This window comes from Balaenoptera physalus (assembly GCF_965194825.1).
Source record: "Balaenoptera physalus genome assembly, chromosome: X".
Taxonomy (NCBI): domain Eukaryota; kingdom Metazoa; phylum Chordata; class Mammalia; order Artiodactyla; family Balaenopteridae; genus Balaenoptera; species Balaenoptera physalus.
The window spans coordinates 14472282-14490231 of NC_138903.1; the positions used below are offsets into that span (position 1 = coordinate 14472282).

The window sequence follows — 17950 nt, forward strand, 5'->3', positions numbered from 1 at the left end:
TGGATGAACCTTGAGGACATTTGCTCAATGAAATGAACCAGTCACAAAAAGACAAATGTGGTATGATTCCACTTACATGAGGTTCCTGGAGTAGTCAAAAATCATAGAGACAGAAAGTAGCTTGGTTGCCAGGGACTGGGGGGAACAGAGAACGGAGTTGTTTAGTGGGTACAGAGTTTCAGTTTTGCAACAGGAAAACAATTGTGGAGATTGGTTCCACAACAATGTGAATGTACTTAATACTACTTAACTGTACACTTTAAAATGATTAAGGTGGTAAATTTTATGTTTATCTAGCACAACTAAAATTTTTTAAACTTAACAATTTCTTAATCTCATGAACTATCCAGTCCCCAAATTTCCAATTCTTATAAACGTCAAAAAATTTTCCCCACTGTGTTTGTTTGAGGATCTAAAGAAAATCCGCAAGTTGCCATGGGTTGTTTTTTAGGTCGTTTTTAATCTATAGGTTCCCCTTCCCCCCTTCCTTGCAATTTATTTGAAGAAACAAGGTCGTCAGCCTGTGGTCTCTCACAGCCTAGATTCTGCTCCCTGCATCCCGTGGTGTCCTTTAATAGTTTCCTCCGTCCCCTGTATTCCCTGTAAATTGGTAGGTGGACACAGAGGGCCTGGGCTAGTTTTGATATGGACTCAGAAGGAGATTAAAGACACCCATGTCCGCGGGGCCGACCCTGCTGAACCAGAAAAGGTGAGGCTAAACCACCAGCCAAGCTGCTTAGAGTGACAGAGACGCGCTGTAGTCGCCTAGATCAGGAACCCACAAAGCCGGGGGAGAAGAAAAGGAAGCGGGGCTGGGCTACGTGGGGAAAGCCCTTTGTCCGGTTTCCAATCGCCTAATCGAGTTACGAAAAACACAGTCAGCGGGGAGGGCGGGGCCTTTGTCCGGAAGTGACGCTAGCGCGGCCGGCGGCTGAGTTACAGTGGAGGTGGGGCGACACATAGACTGGCTGCTCCGAGGTCGCACTTGCGAATATCGCCCTGGGAGACGCGCCTTGTGGAGTCGGGCGTAGGCGGCACCCGCTAGGGTCTCCGGTGACCCCGACCGCGGTGGCGGCCCCGCGGGCGGGATGTTCCGGGGTTTGAGCAGTTGGTTTGGCTTGGAGCAGCCGGCGGCGGGTGGCCGGCAGTACCAGGGAGACGGACAGCCCAAGGGAGACGCTCCACCCGAGCAGCGCTCCGAGGCGGTGGCGGAGTCCGCGGAGGGGGAGCTACAACAAGCCGGGGACCAGGAGCTCCTTCACCAGGCCAAAGGCCTCGGCAGTGAGTCTCCCCCGGCCTCCGGGACCACAGAGTTTCGGAGAGCGCCCGCATCCCACCTCCTGCCGCCCCTGGGCGTGGGCCACCAATGGTCGGGGGTGTGGGGTGGGGAGAGGAAGGTGTGTCTGTCGGTCGGTCCTCTGGGGACCGGAGAGGTTGATGAGGATCTGGGCAAGGCCGAAGCCTCATCTAGCAGTCAAATCCTGTGCCTGAAGTTCCTAGTGACATGTCACTCTTTGCAGAGTGTGTCAACATTGGGAGCAGGGCCGCAGTAAAGCAGTGGGGCTCCACGTCTTTAGGTTTGACGAGGAATCTTTTTTGTTCAACTCACCAACTTTCACCTCCACCGCCTCCCACCCAGAGGACAGGGGACGTTGAGGAGCTCGAGTGCCTTTTTGCCCTTAGGTCAGAATGTGTCGTCCCAAGTAAATTGAGGAAGAGTTATTAAGGCCTATGGCAGGCAGGCTCATGTCCTTTTAGGTGCATTGGGACCTTTTTCCTTAAGGCGGGAAAGTAGTTGCCAGTTATTGTCTGTGTTGCAAGTTTCAGCACTAGATGTTTTGTGAACGATTCATCTCTTTAAACACCCCAGTTTGGGAGAACGAGCGCAGAGTTAGCGGCCCAAAGTTATGCTGATAGTAAATGGTAGAAGTGAAATTTGAACCTGGGGCTGTCTAATTTCAAAGCCCATGCTCTCTCCCAGCTTACAGTCTAGTTCGGGAGGAGGGTATAAATAATAGGCATGCAGAATAAACACATGCTGTAGTAATTCTGCTCCTGGAGAGATCTTGGCAGGCTTAAATAGTCAGAGAAAACGTCTTTAAGAAGGTGGCCCTAAAGCAGACAACACTACAAGTGAGAGATTAAATTTGGCAAGCAATTTTAAAGAATTTACTTCAAGATACTACAAGGCAAGAGCATAGGACAGGCTGGAGCCTGAGAGTGGAGAAACACATACTTGAGTAAGAAAGGCTCTAACGTTCAGAAAGTTTACTGTGGGGTGGAGAGGCAGGGAGAACAGGCATAATCTCAAATCATGGCAGTACACAATCTAAGCCCCAAGCCTCCAAACAGTGTACAAGAGAAATAAAACTAAGTGCTATGCAATGAAATCACTAGAGGGAACAATTATTTCCTGTGTGGAAAACTGGGGAGAAACGAGTTTGGAATATTCGAGAGATGTAAGGAGATGAATTTGACTAGAGCAGAGAGGCTATGTTAGGTAGCTGGGATAAATAAAAGTGGGACCACCTTAGGAAAAGCTGGGTATGATTGTTTCCTTGATTTCATAGAACATGGAGAATCATTTTCGTTTATCTTCAGAGGAGTATCAAAAGTGGCTTCTTAAAACTTAGGGCTTTATTGAAATCTCATGTTTATATTTCGTAATAAAGACCCCCGAATATTTTTTTAATGTTTTCGATACGGATGTCTACTTTGGAGCTTAACGCTGCCATCTCTTTCTTTCCTCACCAGACTCTCTCTCTCTTTTTTAAAAATATTTATTTATTTATTGGGCTGCACCGGGTCTTAGTTGCAGCATGCAGCATCTTTAGTTGTGGCATGCGGGATTAGTTACAGCGCGGGATCTAGTTCCCTGACCAGGGATCGAACCCGGGCCCCCTGCACTGAGAGCACGGAGTCTTAGCCACTGGACCACCAGGGAAGTCCCCCTCCCCAGACTCTCTTGAGGTTGGGTAGGCTAAGGTTAGATGGAAGTACTTCCCCACCCACACACGCACTGTGAATGCAAAGTTTCCAAAGAAATTAGAGCTCTCTTGGCTCTGAAATTTGATTTTAAAAAGATGTAAAGGTCCTAGTTTGTACACAACCCCTCAAAAAGAAAAGAGATGATTAAACACTTTTTATTTCTACATAGTGATCCTAAGAGGTATATCCTTTAAAAAGACCCACCTCTGTTTTGAAAACTGAAGTTAAACATCTCTGTGCCTGATTCCCACTGAGTAGATTCATTTCTTTGGCCTTTTAAAAATCTACATGGAGGGACTTCCCTGGTGGTCCAGTGGTTAAGAATCCGCCTGCCAATGCAGGGGACACGGGTTCGAGTCCTGGTCCGGGAAGATCCCACATGCCGCGGAGCAACTAAGCCCCTGCGCCACAACTACTGAGCCTGCGCTCTAGAACCCACGAGCTGCAACTTCTGAAGCCGGTGCACCTAGAGCCCCTGCTCCACAACAAGAGAAGCCACCACAATGAGAAGCCCCGCACATCGCAACGAAGAGTAGCCCCCGCTCGCTGCAACTAGAGAAAGCCTGCACGCAGCAACGAAGATCCAACGCAGCCAAAAATAAATAAATAAATAATAAAAATAAATTAATTTAAAAAAAAGAAATATTTGGAAAACACAGTGTTTCTTTAAAAAATAATAATAATAATAATAATAAAATCTACATAGAATTTCCTGGGGCTCCATTTGTTCTGTAAACTTTTGTTGAGTGCCTCCCTTCAAGATTGGAGCGTAAATACTTCTGGTTCACAGTGACCTATTTCTACATTTAGGCAACTTTATAAATTAGGCACCAGTTAGGAGTGGTGGACACCCAGGCCTATATTCCACTTCCTAACCCCAAATTAAACCTTCTTATCCTTGGATCTCCCTCCTGATGAACTTAGGACTTGCTGTGATCACAGAAGGAGGGCAGTTTATTAGGAAACTCACTGAAGAGCTTCTCCCTACCTCCCAAGGCCTCATACCCCAGAGTAACTTCTTATTCAGCGCAGATTGGTTAGTTGGTTTTTGTTAAAGTCCAATTATCTATACTCTTATCTATACTCTTTCTCTAAAACAAATCCATACCTCTGAGAGTGTAGTATCTGAGTCATTCACACAGCTTAAATAAGTGGGAGGGTGGCCAGAGATGAGCTTTGGCTTTTTCAAAACTGTCCCTAAGGCCAGTCCGTGCCCAGGAATGGAGGAAGGGCCACCTCCTCTTCCTTCTCCTTTGAAAAATGCTATTAGTATTTGCAGTAGAACTGTGTTAATTAGACCATCCTCTTTTTCTATAGGGAAAGTGCATTTCAAGTTCTAGATGCCTCACTTGCTTAGTTTACAACTAAGGACTCCAAAAATTAGTTGTGTATGTAGGAAAATATATGTCTGCTTTGATATAGAAGTAAAATACCCAGTTCGGTTCTGATGAGAAACCCAGGTTTACCATGAGGAGGGCAGTGCAGATGGTCAAGAGCTTGGATCCCATGGCTTGTGAACAATACGAAAAAGAACGGGATTTTAACTTCAAGAAGAAGAAACTTTAGGGGCATCGCTCAAAATTTTTAAAGGTTTTTTGGTAGAAAAGAAGTCATTTTATGTTACTTAAGAGAACAGATCTAAGTCTGAGAGGTAGAAATGACAAGGGATGTGAAAAGGATTTTCTAACTAGAGATGGATAACAGTAATAATTGTCTGCCCTTCGAAGTCATGTGCTCCCCATCCCTAGAAGTGGGGCTACCTGGATAGGAGGTTGAATAAGGTAAGTGCTAAAGTCCCTTCCAACACGAAGATTCTAAAATTGTGTGAAATATATAGTATTTTTGAAAAATTAACCAGCCTTTTCATAAGAATATTAATTTTCTAAAGCTGCCTTAAAAACCACTGTCTATTTATTATTTTCCTATTCTAGAAGCAAGCCTTAAACTCTACCTTCCTCTCTTTACTCTGATAAATTTACGCTTTTTCTGACCTTTTGAGAACCTTCCCGCTTTTCTTTACCTTTACCATCCATTCAGTTTTGCAAGCCTTTGTCACTTGCTCATCTGACGTGAGGTAGTGTGGGATTGGGGCACCAGCTTGCCATTTAGAGGCAGGTAACCTGTGTTTGAATTCCCTATACTACTTATTGTCTTTATTGTGATGTCATTTGCAAATTACAGTAAGTCCAACAACCAGGCTTAAACAGAACGGACCTTTGTTGTTTGTGTCAAGGGTCGCCAAGACCACCCCCAGGTTTGCTGAGCGCCCACCAAAATTGGGGTTTCTTTAGGTAGGAGGAAGGGGATAAGCTATTGGCTAGGCAGTCAGCCAGGTCTGCCCCACCTTCATGGACAAATCATTTATCCTCTGTGTGCCTTGGCTTCCCTATCTGTAAACCGGGCTAATTATACCCACTCTTCCTGGGATGGTTGTGGCATGATGAAAATGAAGGTAAAGTGTTAGTGATCTGCCCCCTCCTTCCATTAAGTTGCTGCGTCTACTCACGTTTTACTTAGACTTGCTTTTCTTTGGTTGCCGCTTCAGTTCAGACCCTCTCTCCTTGTGCCTAAGTCTCTGAAGTGGACATTGTACTCCTGTTACTTCCTGTTAACTCTTACCTGTGTCTCAATTTTTCTAACCACTTAATAAAAACTGTCTTTAACTTGGTGTCAGCCGATCTCTTCTGCACAATAGCAGACTTCTGGTCTTTTTGAGCGTCCTACCTGAAAATCTCTTGTCCTGCTCTCCCACCACCCACTCCTCTGACTTCGGATTTTCTAATTACTCTTGGGAGACACCCCTCCCTTCTGGGGTGCCTCAGTTTAATGAATAATCTTGCTCCTCTTGTTGTCTTTGAATCCTTTTTTGTTGGTTAGTTTGTTTAGAAATGGACATCCCTTGAGGGCAAGAACTGTGCTTTCTCAGGACTTCCCTGGCTGTCCAGTGGTCAGGACTCAGCACTTCCACTGCAGGGAGCCTGGGTTCGATCCCTGGTTGGGGAACTAAGATCCCACAAGCCAAGTGGTGCGGCCAAAAAAAAAAAAAAAAGAGAGACGAATCTAATTCAAAAGGTATTCCTGAGAAAATCTGACAGGGAACCCTGCTCTTTTAGAAGTTTGGATTTGTCTATCTGCAGAGAATATTTTTAGGAAACCCTGCTCTTTTAGAAGTTTGGATTTGTCTATCTGCAGAGAATATTTTTAGGAAGTAGTGTGGCTGTCTACCCACTCTGGGTAAATAGGCTAGTCACAACCAAAGGGAAATCAGGGATCTCCCTAAAGCTCAGCATTTATGTCACTCCCCATTCATGCATTTAGCGAGTACTTACTGGTCACTCTCTGGGGATACACTGGTGAATCAGACAGCCTTGGTCCCTGCCCCAGTGGGGCTTAGGATGGGCCTTCAGTCTAGCTGAGAGGACGCATTCACCAAGTAATGGATAGAGTGTCATAGATGTTTTTGATCTGGCACCACAGGTAGTGAGGGAACACCTCTTAGGGACACCTACGCTGGCCAAGGAGCCGGGGACCATTTCTTGAGAAGTGATGTGTAAGCGGAGGCTCACAGGATGCGTAGAGTTAGCCAGGAAAAGGGAGGGCCGATAAAAGTGTTTCAAACCAAGGAATAACATATTTGGGGCCTCCTTGGAGATACTCGAGAATTTCTTGTGGTCATACGAGTGCAGAATAGGAGGAGGAGGATGGCAGGAATGAGACCAGAGACAAGGAGCTTCCTGAGATAGTCACAGTGGGTGTTGATACCAGGAACAGATGAACGCCCTCAGACGCAGTGGGAGAAAGACTGTTTAATGCTAAAGGAGGTGGTAAGTGGGAGAGATGGTCCTTCGGATCAGGAGATAGTACTTCTGCTCCCAGGTAACGGTACGAATCTCCTGATTTTCTGTGGCACCACCCATTTAATCAGGGGTGCCAGGCTCCCTGGGCCATTCTTAGTGGGGTCTTCTCTCTGCCTGAGTGTTGTGAGTCAGCCCACCTGCCCCCTCAGCACGGGCAAGTAGCAGAGGCAAGCCTGCCCTAACTTACGGAGCATTTTCTGTGCGATGAGATTTGAAGGCCAGTTGCCCGGAGCATCCCCCACTACCACCTGCCTGAGGTCGCTTCCTGCAGCCCAGATTCTGTAGAATGTGGACTTTGAAATGATACTTGTCTACAAATACACCTTCATATCATAGTGCAAAAAGAGTCTTGATACAAATGTCTTTTCAGGTCTTTAGAAAAGTTAATTTTGTGTTTTCGTTTTGTCTTGTGAAGTTCGTATGTTCCAGTTTGAATTTCGTTCTATATATTTGCTCATTATTATTAGTGAAGAGATTTATATTAGGGCCTGCCAAGATTTCTATTTATTAAAAACTCCCCCAGATTTATCATGGGATGAGTTAATCTAGGAGAGGAGGGGCTTTTTTCCTTCTTTTTTGATCATGAGGGAAGGAGAAAATAAAGATGGGATGCTTAGGGTTTAGGAAGGAAAGAAAGTAAAAAGTAGCCTTGATCTTATTGTAAAGTAGGCGGGGAGATTACTTGCTGAGATAAGTTAGAACTGGAGACTGGAGAAGGGCAAGATAAGTTTGAAACAGCTACTGGGGTGAACTGGGGACTATGCTAACAGTCTTTGAAAGCAACGAATTAAAGGCCCAGTATGGATGGCCTGTCCACTGAGAAAGTGGAGTACTGTCAGCGCTTCTCGCTCATTGTTTCAAGTCCTCATTAACAAGGAACATGCCCTACGGTTTAAGAGTCTTACAAGCACTTATTAAGGGAGAAATCACAAATACAATAACCATTGTACTTGAATGGAGCATAGACTCTTTTTTATTCTTTACAGACTATCTATTTAACTTTGCAACTGCTGCTACAAAAAAGATAACCGAATCAGTTACTGAAACAGCACAAACAATAAAGAAATCAGTAGAAGAAGGAAAGATAGATGACATCATTGATAAGGTACATTTAAATATCTTTCGGAAATAGAAGTTTATGAAATGCATTAGCAGCTAATATAATCGTCCCTTCTTACGAACTTTATTAACCCAAGTAGGGTATCATATTCTGATAAATATCATATTCTTGGGGTTTTTTCTCTCTTTTTTGTATAATAAGTAGCTATAAGTTACCTGATTTAAATAACCTTTGTTTTTGTTTTAATATATTCTAAAATACATTGATACTTTTGGATAATACTAAGCTTTTCATATTGTGAGTTTAATTTTCAACTATAACCATTTCAGAATACATTTATGCCTTTGTATCATTTGGGTAAGTTTTAAAAGTCCTAGACCAATAGGAACAACCCTTTTAAGACTCTAAGGAGTGAGTTTGTTCATTTTTTGCAGTGGTAGGGTATAGGCCTAGGGAATTTCATTTATGTTGGTAACTATTTGAACTAAGGAGGTCATCAGTTAAACTTTAGATAGCTTATTATTTAGATATTTTCGTTGTGTGTACTATTTGTTAGAATGAGATTTGACCTGTCTTTTATTGTTTTATGGAATAAAACAAAAATTCAGTTTTTAACTCATTTTATTTTTGCATTTGAAAAGATGATCTGTCATAAAGGCAGCTGAACACTTAAAAGTTCGGAACTGTCGAAGATCCCCTCTTATTGGGGAAAGGAAGAAGTATCACTTTTTTAGTCTCTTTATTTGAAGAAAATGAATAAAATATCTCAAATAGACTTCACAAGTCTTGAACGTAATTCTTATCCAATAATAAGCTTTTAAAAGTAATATAACTGTATGTATTTTTTAACAGACAATTATAGGAGATTTTCAGAAGGAACAGAAAAAATTTGTTGAGGAGCAGCATACCAAAAAATCAGGTATGGTATAGGTTTATACATGACCTACTCGCCTGCCAAATTTTATTGAACACCGGTTATGTGCTAGACACCCCACTAAGGCTCTGAGAATACAAAAATGTCTAAGTTACGCCCCCAACTTTCAGGTAGCACAAAGACTAGTGGGGACAAACCTATAAACCTTCAGGGTTTAAAGGAAGGAAGGAAATAGTTCCTGGTGGCTATGATGGTGGGTGAGGTAGCCCTTCTGGGGAGCTGGCTCTGACAGAGAGTGAGCTTTTATTTCTCATTTTATCACAGGTCCAGCACAGTGTCTGATGTACACCTAATAGGCACTTAGCAAATGTTGGCTCCCTTCCCATTCTGTTCAGAAGAAAAAATGAAAGAGCTTTCCAGGGAAGTGACAGAGGGCCGTGAAAAGTCACGGGGAGTTTGAGAACTTACTCAATACATTTCTTTACTGACAAATGCTTGTTTAAATGTTTGCAGTTGCAAGATCTCAAAATGCCTGCTTTTACTGTTTGGTGGTGTGCAGACACAAAACTGGCCTCATGTCTTTGAATTTGGCAAAAGTAGTGTAAAATACTTAAGTTGGTTTGAGCAGTACCACAGATTCAAAAAGAACTAGTTAGTCCTGTGGTGAGTTCCCATCAGGCATTGTTGCCCCTAAGTACTCAAAAGTGGGAAGTAGCTCTTTGGGACAAATAAACTACTATACAGGTTAGCATAACTTAGTGATTCGTGGGAAGCAGTAAAGTTGACCCTGGCTCAGAGACTTGGTATAGGAGCTCGTTGGTGCCTCTGAGATGGGAACTGTGGAAGGAGTGGGGGTGAAAAATTTGGAGGCAAGTTCACTTTTTTTTTTTAAATTGAGTGAAAGATTCTTTAAGTTCTTTAGTGCTTTACAATTTTCAAAAGTTTCACAGACTTGATTTTGTATAATCCCATAATAACCCTTTTTTTACCCTCTTCTCCTATATTGCCCCTCCCCCCTCCACTGGTAACCACTAGCTTGTTCTCTCTATCTGTAAGTCTGCTTCTTTTTTGTTATATTCACTAGTTTGTTGTATTTTTTAGATTCCACATATAAGTGGTATACAGTATTTGTCTTTCTCTGTCTGACTTATTTCACTTAGCATAATGCCCTCCAAGTCCATCCATGTTGCTGCAAATGCAAAATTTCATTTTTAATGGCTGAGTAGTATTCCTGTGTGTGTGTGTGTGTGTGTGTGTGTGTGTGTGTGTGTGTGTGTGTGTACACACACATATATGAGTATATATATATACACCACATCTTCTTTATCCATTCATCTGTTGATGGACATTTAGGTTGCTTCCATGTCTTGGCTATTGTAAATAGTGCTGCAATGAATATAAGGGTGCATGTATCTTTTTGAATGAGTGTTTTTGTTTTTTTCAGATATATACCCAGGAATGGAATTGCTTGAGGTGCTTATTAGACATCTGGGGAGAGGAACATGTACAAAGTCAAGGAAGGGAACAAAGGTGGCATATGGGGAAAATCCATTCCTCAGTCACACTAGCCACATTTTAAGTGCCTGATCACTACATAGGGCCAGTGGCTCCCATGTTGGACAGTGCAGATATAGAGCATTTCCATCACTGCAAGAAGTTCTGTTGGTCAGCACTGCTTTAAATTAATGGAATGGGGTTCAGCAGCAGTTCAGTCCTGTTTGAAGCATGGAGGAGAATTCTGTCTGCTGATGCAGATCGTTAGTCAAGTCATGTAAAAACCATGAGAGTAGGTGAGCTCCTCAGTGAAGAGTGTGTCAAGCGTGAACAGTGCTGAGTAGAGAGCTCCAGTGTTGAGGGGACACGGAAGAATGGAAGGAGTCGGCAGTTTCTGAGAGCCTGCTGGGCACTTTATATACAACATCTCCTTTAATAAAAGGAAGGATCAGCAAGGTTAAGTAATTTGCTGAAGGTTGCTCAGCTAGTAAGTGATGAAACACATCTGCCGTTAAAACTAGTGCCCATTTACTTGAGAGAGAGAACAGCTAGGAGAGAGAAGCAATGAAAGCACAGAGAGGGAAGAATTTCAAGAAGAGCAAGGTCAGGTGAGTTCCATTTACGGTGACCATGAGGAAGGGCACGTGCATCTCTTCCCTTAACGGTCACAGTAACTCTCTGAAGTACTTCCTATTATTTCCATTTTCCAGATAAGGAAAGTGGCCTAGGGAGAAAAGAACTAAGAAATATCCATGGGATTGGACAAGCAGGAGGTTATTGGTCACCCTAAAAAGAACCATCTTAGAGGAACAGGGAGATGGGGGGTGTCTCATCCATACCAGTAGCTTGGGCCTTGGGAGGACCTCATTATTCTAGGGTAAGTGGCACGAGCAGAGGCTGCCCAAGGTGAATAGACTGAAAATGGAGACCAAAATGTTAAACAGTGTAAGAAAAAAGTTTTGAAGGGGCTTTACCCTAACTTTTTAAAAAGTATGAGAATATGTTAATTTTACCTTATAATTAACAGAATTTGGATTATAATTGCCACCATTTGCTTGTTTAGGATGAGCCAAAGAATGAACCAGATGCCTGTCCATGTGTCCGTCCGTCCATCCATCCATCCATCCATGCATGCAGATAACTTTTCTATCAGTTGGTACCCAGTAGGATGTGTCTTCCATTTGACTTTTGAAGACTAATAGTAAAAGGCACTATTTCTGCAAAAATATGAGGACCCTCTGCATTTGCTGTCTTCTGTGCTGACCACCGAGCTCCACAGCCTTAGCCATGCCCTCGGCTCAGACACACACACACACACACACACACACACACACACACACACACACGCACACACACACTGAATTCCATGGGACTCGCCTCTCCAGGTGGCTGCTGTTTGTCGTCTGGCATTATAATCCTGCTGAGTTGTAATCATCTCTTTCTTGTGAGCCCCAGATGATGCAGGCTGGGTGTTAGTCGTCTTTGCATCCCCAGCTTTTTGCTTCTGAAGACTTAATGCAGGATTTGATCCCAGCCCTTTTGTTTACTGCCTCCAATTTGCCCTTTTCTTTCTTCATTTGCTTTCACTTCTGACAACCCTTTTCTTAATTCCTAAGCCCTTATCTTGCAACCTCCTTATCACCTTTTGTCATGAATCAAGTACAGTAACTTTTTAGAAAGGCTTTTTATTTGGAAATAATTTCCATGTACAGAAAAATTACAATAAAAGTAGTACAGAGAACACCTGTGTACCCTCCTCCTAGATTGCCATAGTCCATTTGCCTCATCATTTACGTTCTCTGTCTCACTCTGTGTCTTTTTTTCTGTTCCATTCAGTGTGCATTTCCTAAGAAGTAGGGATATTCTCGTACATAAACACCAATGGTACAGTTACCAGCTTTAGGAAATTTAACATTGATATAATATTCATAGTCTAATTTTGTCACTTGACCCAGCAATGTCCTTTATACATTTTCCCCCTCAGTACAGCATCCAGTCCTGGGTACAGTACTGCACTTTTTGTCACGTCTCTTAGCCTCCTATAATCTGGAACATTTTCACAGCCTTTCTTCATCTTTTATGACGTTAATGTTTTTGAAGAATACTCCCCCCTCCTTTTTTTAAATAGACCATTTCTCATTTGGGCTTTGTCTGATATTTCCTCATGATTAGATTCAGATTATTCATTCTTGGCCAGAATACTACATAGATGACGTGTCCTTCTCAGGATATTGCGTCTGGAGGCCCACAATGGCCATCTCTCCCTCGTTTGTGATGTTGATTTTGGTCACCTGGTCAAGGCATTGTCCAATTTTTCCCTTGTATAATTTAAGGAATTTTTTTATCAAATGCATACATGCCTAAGATTCATACGTCAAGTCTGAAGATTGTGATGAGTGTTCATATTTGGAACTTATTAGTAAATTGCTAAAATGGTTATGTGGAAGCTTTCTCATTCTTTCAGTCCACAGATCGCAGTGTAACCCTTGTAACCTGTTTTTTCTCTTCTCTTCTTTGCCATTAAAAACCTTGTAGAAGTAGCAGTACCACCATGGGTTGATAGTAATGATGAAGAAACAATTCAACAACAAATCTTGGCCTTATCAGCTGTAAGTATCTTGTGATACCCTGTATAGAAATACTTCCTTCCTATCATGACTTTATCCTTAGCAGAATGTTTTTCTTCTATACAATTTTAAAAATATTTTGAGATGTTAGGAATGTACACATCAGCTTTCATCATTTTTTTTCACTGACTTTAAATTTGCTTTTTTCTTAGGTAGTTTTCTCTTATTGGAAAAGTCTAGCCTATTACACAAAATAATTCTTTCAGCCTTAAAAGGATTCTTTTATGTTATTAAGACAGTCTTTTGAGATGTGCAATCATGAAGTTTCTAGACAGCATTCTAATTCTTCTGAATGATTGTATTCTAAATTTTCTCTTTAACTACTATATGTATTTGTCTGAAACTGAAATTGAAAGAAAGAAAATTCCATATGCTGCGCCACAAAATGTTCTCTCAGGACTTCAGAGGGAACGGAGTGATACCACCTAACAATCGTGTAGCACCTGATAGTTTCAGGAAACACTTTCTCACACATTATCTCTTTTGAGCCTCGTGGTATGTCTGTGAGGTGGGTAGGGGCTTTTACCACCACTGTATAGGTGTGGGGACCGAGACTCTCAGATATGACCCTCACTTTTTTTATTTTTCGTGGATGTCCGGCGTGTGGGATCTTAGTTCCCTGACCAGGGATCAAACCCACACCCCCTGCATTGGGAGTGCGGAGTCTTAAGCACTGGGCCGCCAGGGAAGTCCCTGACCCTCAGTTCTTGTCTGTGTCTCCACCGGGCTGTGAACTCTCAGCAGAGGCTGACTTTGATCTCTGTCCTCAGCATCCAGCACCCCACCGGGCATGGGACGCAGCGAATAAGGCTTTTTACTATATCAGTGGTTTTCAAGCTTTACTTTTAACCCACTCTTTTTTTTTTTTCTTTTTTTTTTAACCGAAGTCAGAAATGGAACCTTGGTCTAGAAAAGAAACAAATGTAGAGCTGGGCTTTTCCTCCCTTCCAGGGCCCCAGGGCACTTTAAGGTTTTTTTCTTCCCATTAGTAAATCCTTAAAGGCCTAAGCATCCAATTCCAGGTTCATTGTGGTCACCATGTATTTTGTTTACCATGTTACAGCCAAACTTGACACTGACATCACACACCGATTATTTATCCCCAGAAGGAAATTTTGACAGTGAGACTCGGTGTCATTTGAGGGTAAATGTCAGATACCAACCAAGTCCCCATAACTCCTCTGTCCCCCATACCTGTCCCTCTCCTCATCCTCTACATGTCAGAATAAAAGACTCCAGTTGTCCACCAGTTTTTTCTAGAGGAGTCTTTCTTGAGTCCTGCCTCCCCCCCATCCTGACAGTGCTGTGTTCAGACATAGCGTTAGTCCACTTCACTGCTATCACCATGCTCCTGGTGCTGTCGTCTTCTGCCCGAGGCATCCCATCCCGACTGTTGTCCCACCCTTGCCCCTTTCCAGTACAAGTGCATCTCAGCAGCCAGAGGGGTCCATTTATGGTGAACACACTTCGTGTCACTCTCCTACACAGACCCTTTTAGTGGCGTCTCATCTCTCGTTGACTAAGATTTAAACTCCGTCCGCTGGCTTCTGAGGCCCCTGGCTTTGCACACTGCTCCCTCGTGCCCCACTGGCCTGATTGCCAGCACTCCAGCCACTGTTGCTTTCTGATGTACAACTAGATCCAGCTTTGTCCTGCTTTAGTACCTTGAGCTTGCTGGCCCTTCTTCCTCGAACCTCACCCTGCACCATTCCACAAGATCTCAGCTCAGATGACATCTCCTAGAGGCCTTCCCTCACCACGCTTTCAGCCCTGCACGCCCAGTGACACCAGCTCAGAGCCCTGGCAGTCTAAACCCTTGTGTCTCTCTTCCTGCTCCACCGCCCCCAGCTGGAATGTAAGTGCCGTGAAGGCAGGGACTCCATCTGTGCTTTGCCCTGCTGAGCAGGTGGCGTGGAGCCCGGAGCATAGCAGGTGCCGAATGATCATCTGCTGAATAAATGATGCAATAAACGTTGCACCAGGCACGCCTACGAGAGAGCTTCCGAGATTTCGGCATGACCCAGAGGCTTCGAAACAGTCTTCAACCCATCCTTTATGGTGGCTGCTGAATGTGTTAAGGAATAGATTCAATTGCTGTAATAGATCTAAAAACACAGTAGGTTAAATGAGCTGTGAGTTTCTCTCCCTCCCTCCCTCCTTCCCCTTCACAGTCAGTCCAGAGGTAGGTGGTCTCAGTAGGTGTGCTTTGCCCAACAAAGTCACTTAGAGACCTAAGTTCTTCTTGTCTTACTCCCAAGCAGCCCCTAGGACACGGTGTGCATGACTGTGTTCCAGCCTGTGGGAACTGGGAAAGAGGTGGCTGTACCAGACCACCTGAAGGACGAGACCCGCAAACTGCACTTATCACTCAGGCACGCACCCCTTTGGCACCTTAGACACACGGCCACCCCTGTACTCCAGGGAGCCTGGAAATCCGGTCTCTGGCTGTGTGGCCACATGCCCAGCTGGAACTCGGAGTTGTGATCCTGAAAGAAAGGAAGGTAGAAATGGATACTGGGAGACGGTTAGCAGACTCTGCCGGAGTTGCCTGACATTCTCTAACTTACCAGGCACTAGTTTGGGACACTTCAGAGTGTATAGCAGAGTAACCCTTTAAGCTCTTTATATTGGAGGGCCACATAGGGCCACGTAATACATGAAAAGAAGTTGATAGTACATTTGTCATTAGAGACTTGTGAGAACTCAATTCAGCTGACCGAACTTAGTAACTACTCTAGGCCAAGCCTTCTCCTAGGACTTGAGATAAATGAGATCCACCCTGCTGCAGGAGCCCGTAGGCTTGCTAGAGAGCTGCTCGATGAACGCACATACAGGATTATTCCCTGGAATGAGGAATGTAATACAGGACGCTAAGGACGTGCAGCGAGAGGAGCATCTCATTTATTGTGGAGCGGGAAAAGGATGATCCCAAGGAAGCTTCCCAGAAGTGGCGACACTGGAGCTGAGTTGAGTCTTAGGAGAGTGTGTGGATGCCTGGGGGACGTGAGGCCGGGCTTGGCATTAAGGTGGGGGTATCGCGAGCATTTGTGTCTGACCGGACTGTAGGATGCAGGTGAAGAAGTAGGTAGGCAGAGGTCATGAGGACCTTATCATACCATTCTGATAAGTTTAGGTTTTATCCTAAAGGCAGCAAGGAGTCATTGAAGGATTGTAGTCATAGGTAAAATATGTTTTTCTTGGGGCGGGAGAAGTGGGACTGGAGACAGGTGCCCATTAGGAGGCCGGTGTAGAAACCCAGGTGAAACATGATTGGGACAACTTCAGGCTTTGAAATGTTTATTTTGGAAGGTAAAATAACTAAAATCCATTGAGGGGGAATTCCCTGGCGGTCCAGTGGTTAGGACTCCATGCTTTCACTGCCGAGGGCCCGGGTTTGATCTCTGGTTGGGGAACTAAGATCCCACAAGCTGTGTGGCGCAGCCAAAAAATAATAATAATAAAATAAAATCCATTTAGGCTCAGAATTGTTCTTGCCTTATTAATGTAGGAATTATCAGAAACCAAAAATATTGTGAAAATCCAATATGAGCAAAATGAGATGAAACTGACGCTATTAGTAGCAGTATAAACTGCTACCATCTTCTGGAGGAGAGTTTGGGCAATCTGTGTCAAAATAACCATACTCTTGGATTAGAAATCCCACTTACAGGAATTTAGTCTAAAAAGATCACTTTAGAAGGGAATAAAAATTGTTTGTAAAGTGGTGTTACTTGCACGGTTCTCTATAAGGAAAGATTAGAACCAATCTAAATGACTACTGAAGTGGGCCTGGTTAAGTAAATTATGGCTCATTCAGGGTAGACATAGCTACATTGGAGATGGGAAGATGTTCACGACTCTGAGTGGAAAGGAAAAACAGATGATCCACAGGCTGCAAGTATTTTCCTATTTACATCAAGTTGTATTCACACAGACACGTGCATGTTTGCAGAGAGACACGCATCCGGGAGGGTGTTTGAGGAAATATCTTACTACGGTTGTCTGTGGGTGTTGGGATTTTTGACTATGTTTTTCTTTGGTGTTTTGAATTTTCAAAAAATGGATGTGTATCATATTTACAAACAAAAAAGGTCTTTAAGAAAAAAAAAAGAAATCGAATAGCAACAATCAGTCTTAATTGTTTGAGTGGTCCAAAACAACAGCCTTTTGCCTTGGTTATGCTCAGTCTGTGGGAAAGGGGGTGGTTTGGAGACATTCCTTTATATGTTAATCAGTGTGAGTCCTGCTCCATCTCAGAGGAGTTCAAAACCATCCTCATTCCCTAGGAAATTTGCCTAATCCAGGAAAGCTTTGTTTGCCCTTGGATCTTTCATTTTGTTTACTTCTTGACTAACTGAAGAGAACTGGTCCAAGAGAAACATGGACTCTGTCAGAGCTCTTCCAGGTTGGGCATAGTAGGTACTGGCGCGCTGGAGATTCACAGTGCTGCCCAGTCAGAATGTCCACATTACGTACTGACCATGCAGTCATGGGCCATACGAGGGTCTTCTGTGATGGGCATGTTTTCTCTAACACAGTCTTGGGTTGGATTTCTTTTTTTTTTTTTTTTCTTCTGGCCACACTGCACAGCTTGTGGGATCTTATTTCCCCAGCCAGGGATTGAACTCAGGCCCCAGCAGTGAAAGCACCGAGTCCTAACCACTGGACTGCCAGGGAATTCCTGGATTTCTTTTTAATGAGACTCCAGTTTTAATATATTAATGATAAAATGTTTGTATGACGCATTTTATTTTGTTACTGTGTTGACTGTGCCTCTTAATGGATTGTGAATTCGCTAACCCTTAGTTTAAGGTATCTTAACCTAAGCCTGAGTGCAGCAGCATGAAGAATAATTCACTTGGGACTTCCCTGGTGGCACAGTGGTTAAGAATCCGCCTGCCAATGCAGGGGACACAGGTTTGAGCCCTGGTCCGGGAATATCCCACATGCCGTGGAGCAACTAAGCCTGTGCACCACAACTACTGAGCCTGCGCTCTGGAGCCCACGAGCCACAACTACTGAACCTGGGCGCCTAGAGCCCGTGCTCCAC

General features: G+C 43.6%; 2 protein-coding genes across 2 annotated transcripts in view; one reads left to right on the forward strand and one right to left on the reverse strand.

Annotated features, from left to right (window-relative positions):
* Window positions 1-5833, reverse strand: part of CTPS2 (CTP synthase 2) — a 130158-nt gene extending 124325 nt beyond the window's left edge. Inside the window, exon 1 of the mRNA XM_082447162.1 lies at window positions 5495-5833. The gene's annotated coding sequence lies outside the window, so the exon portion shown is untranslated. The remainder of the gene's footprint in view (window positions 1-5494) is intronic.
* The window catches only part of SYAP1 (synapse associated protein 1), a 28248-nt gene continuing 11204 nt past the window's right edge, over window positions 907-17950 (forward strand). The window contains exons 1-4 of the mRNA XM_082447241.1: window positions 907-1281; window positions 7832-7950; window positions 8758-8824; window positions 12809-12882. Coding sequence (XP_082303367.1) covers window positions 1089-1281; window positions 7832-7950; window positions 8758-8824; window positions 12809-12882 — 453 coding nt within the window. The 5' untranslated portion in view covers window positions 907-1088. The remainder of the gene's footprint in view (window positions 1282-7831; window positions 7951-8757; window positions 8825-12808; window positions 12883-17950) is intronic.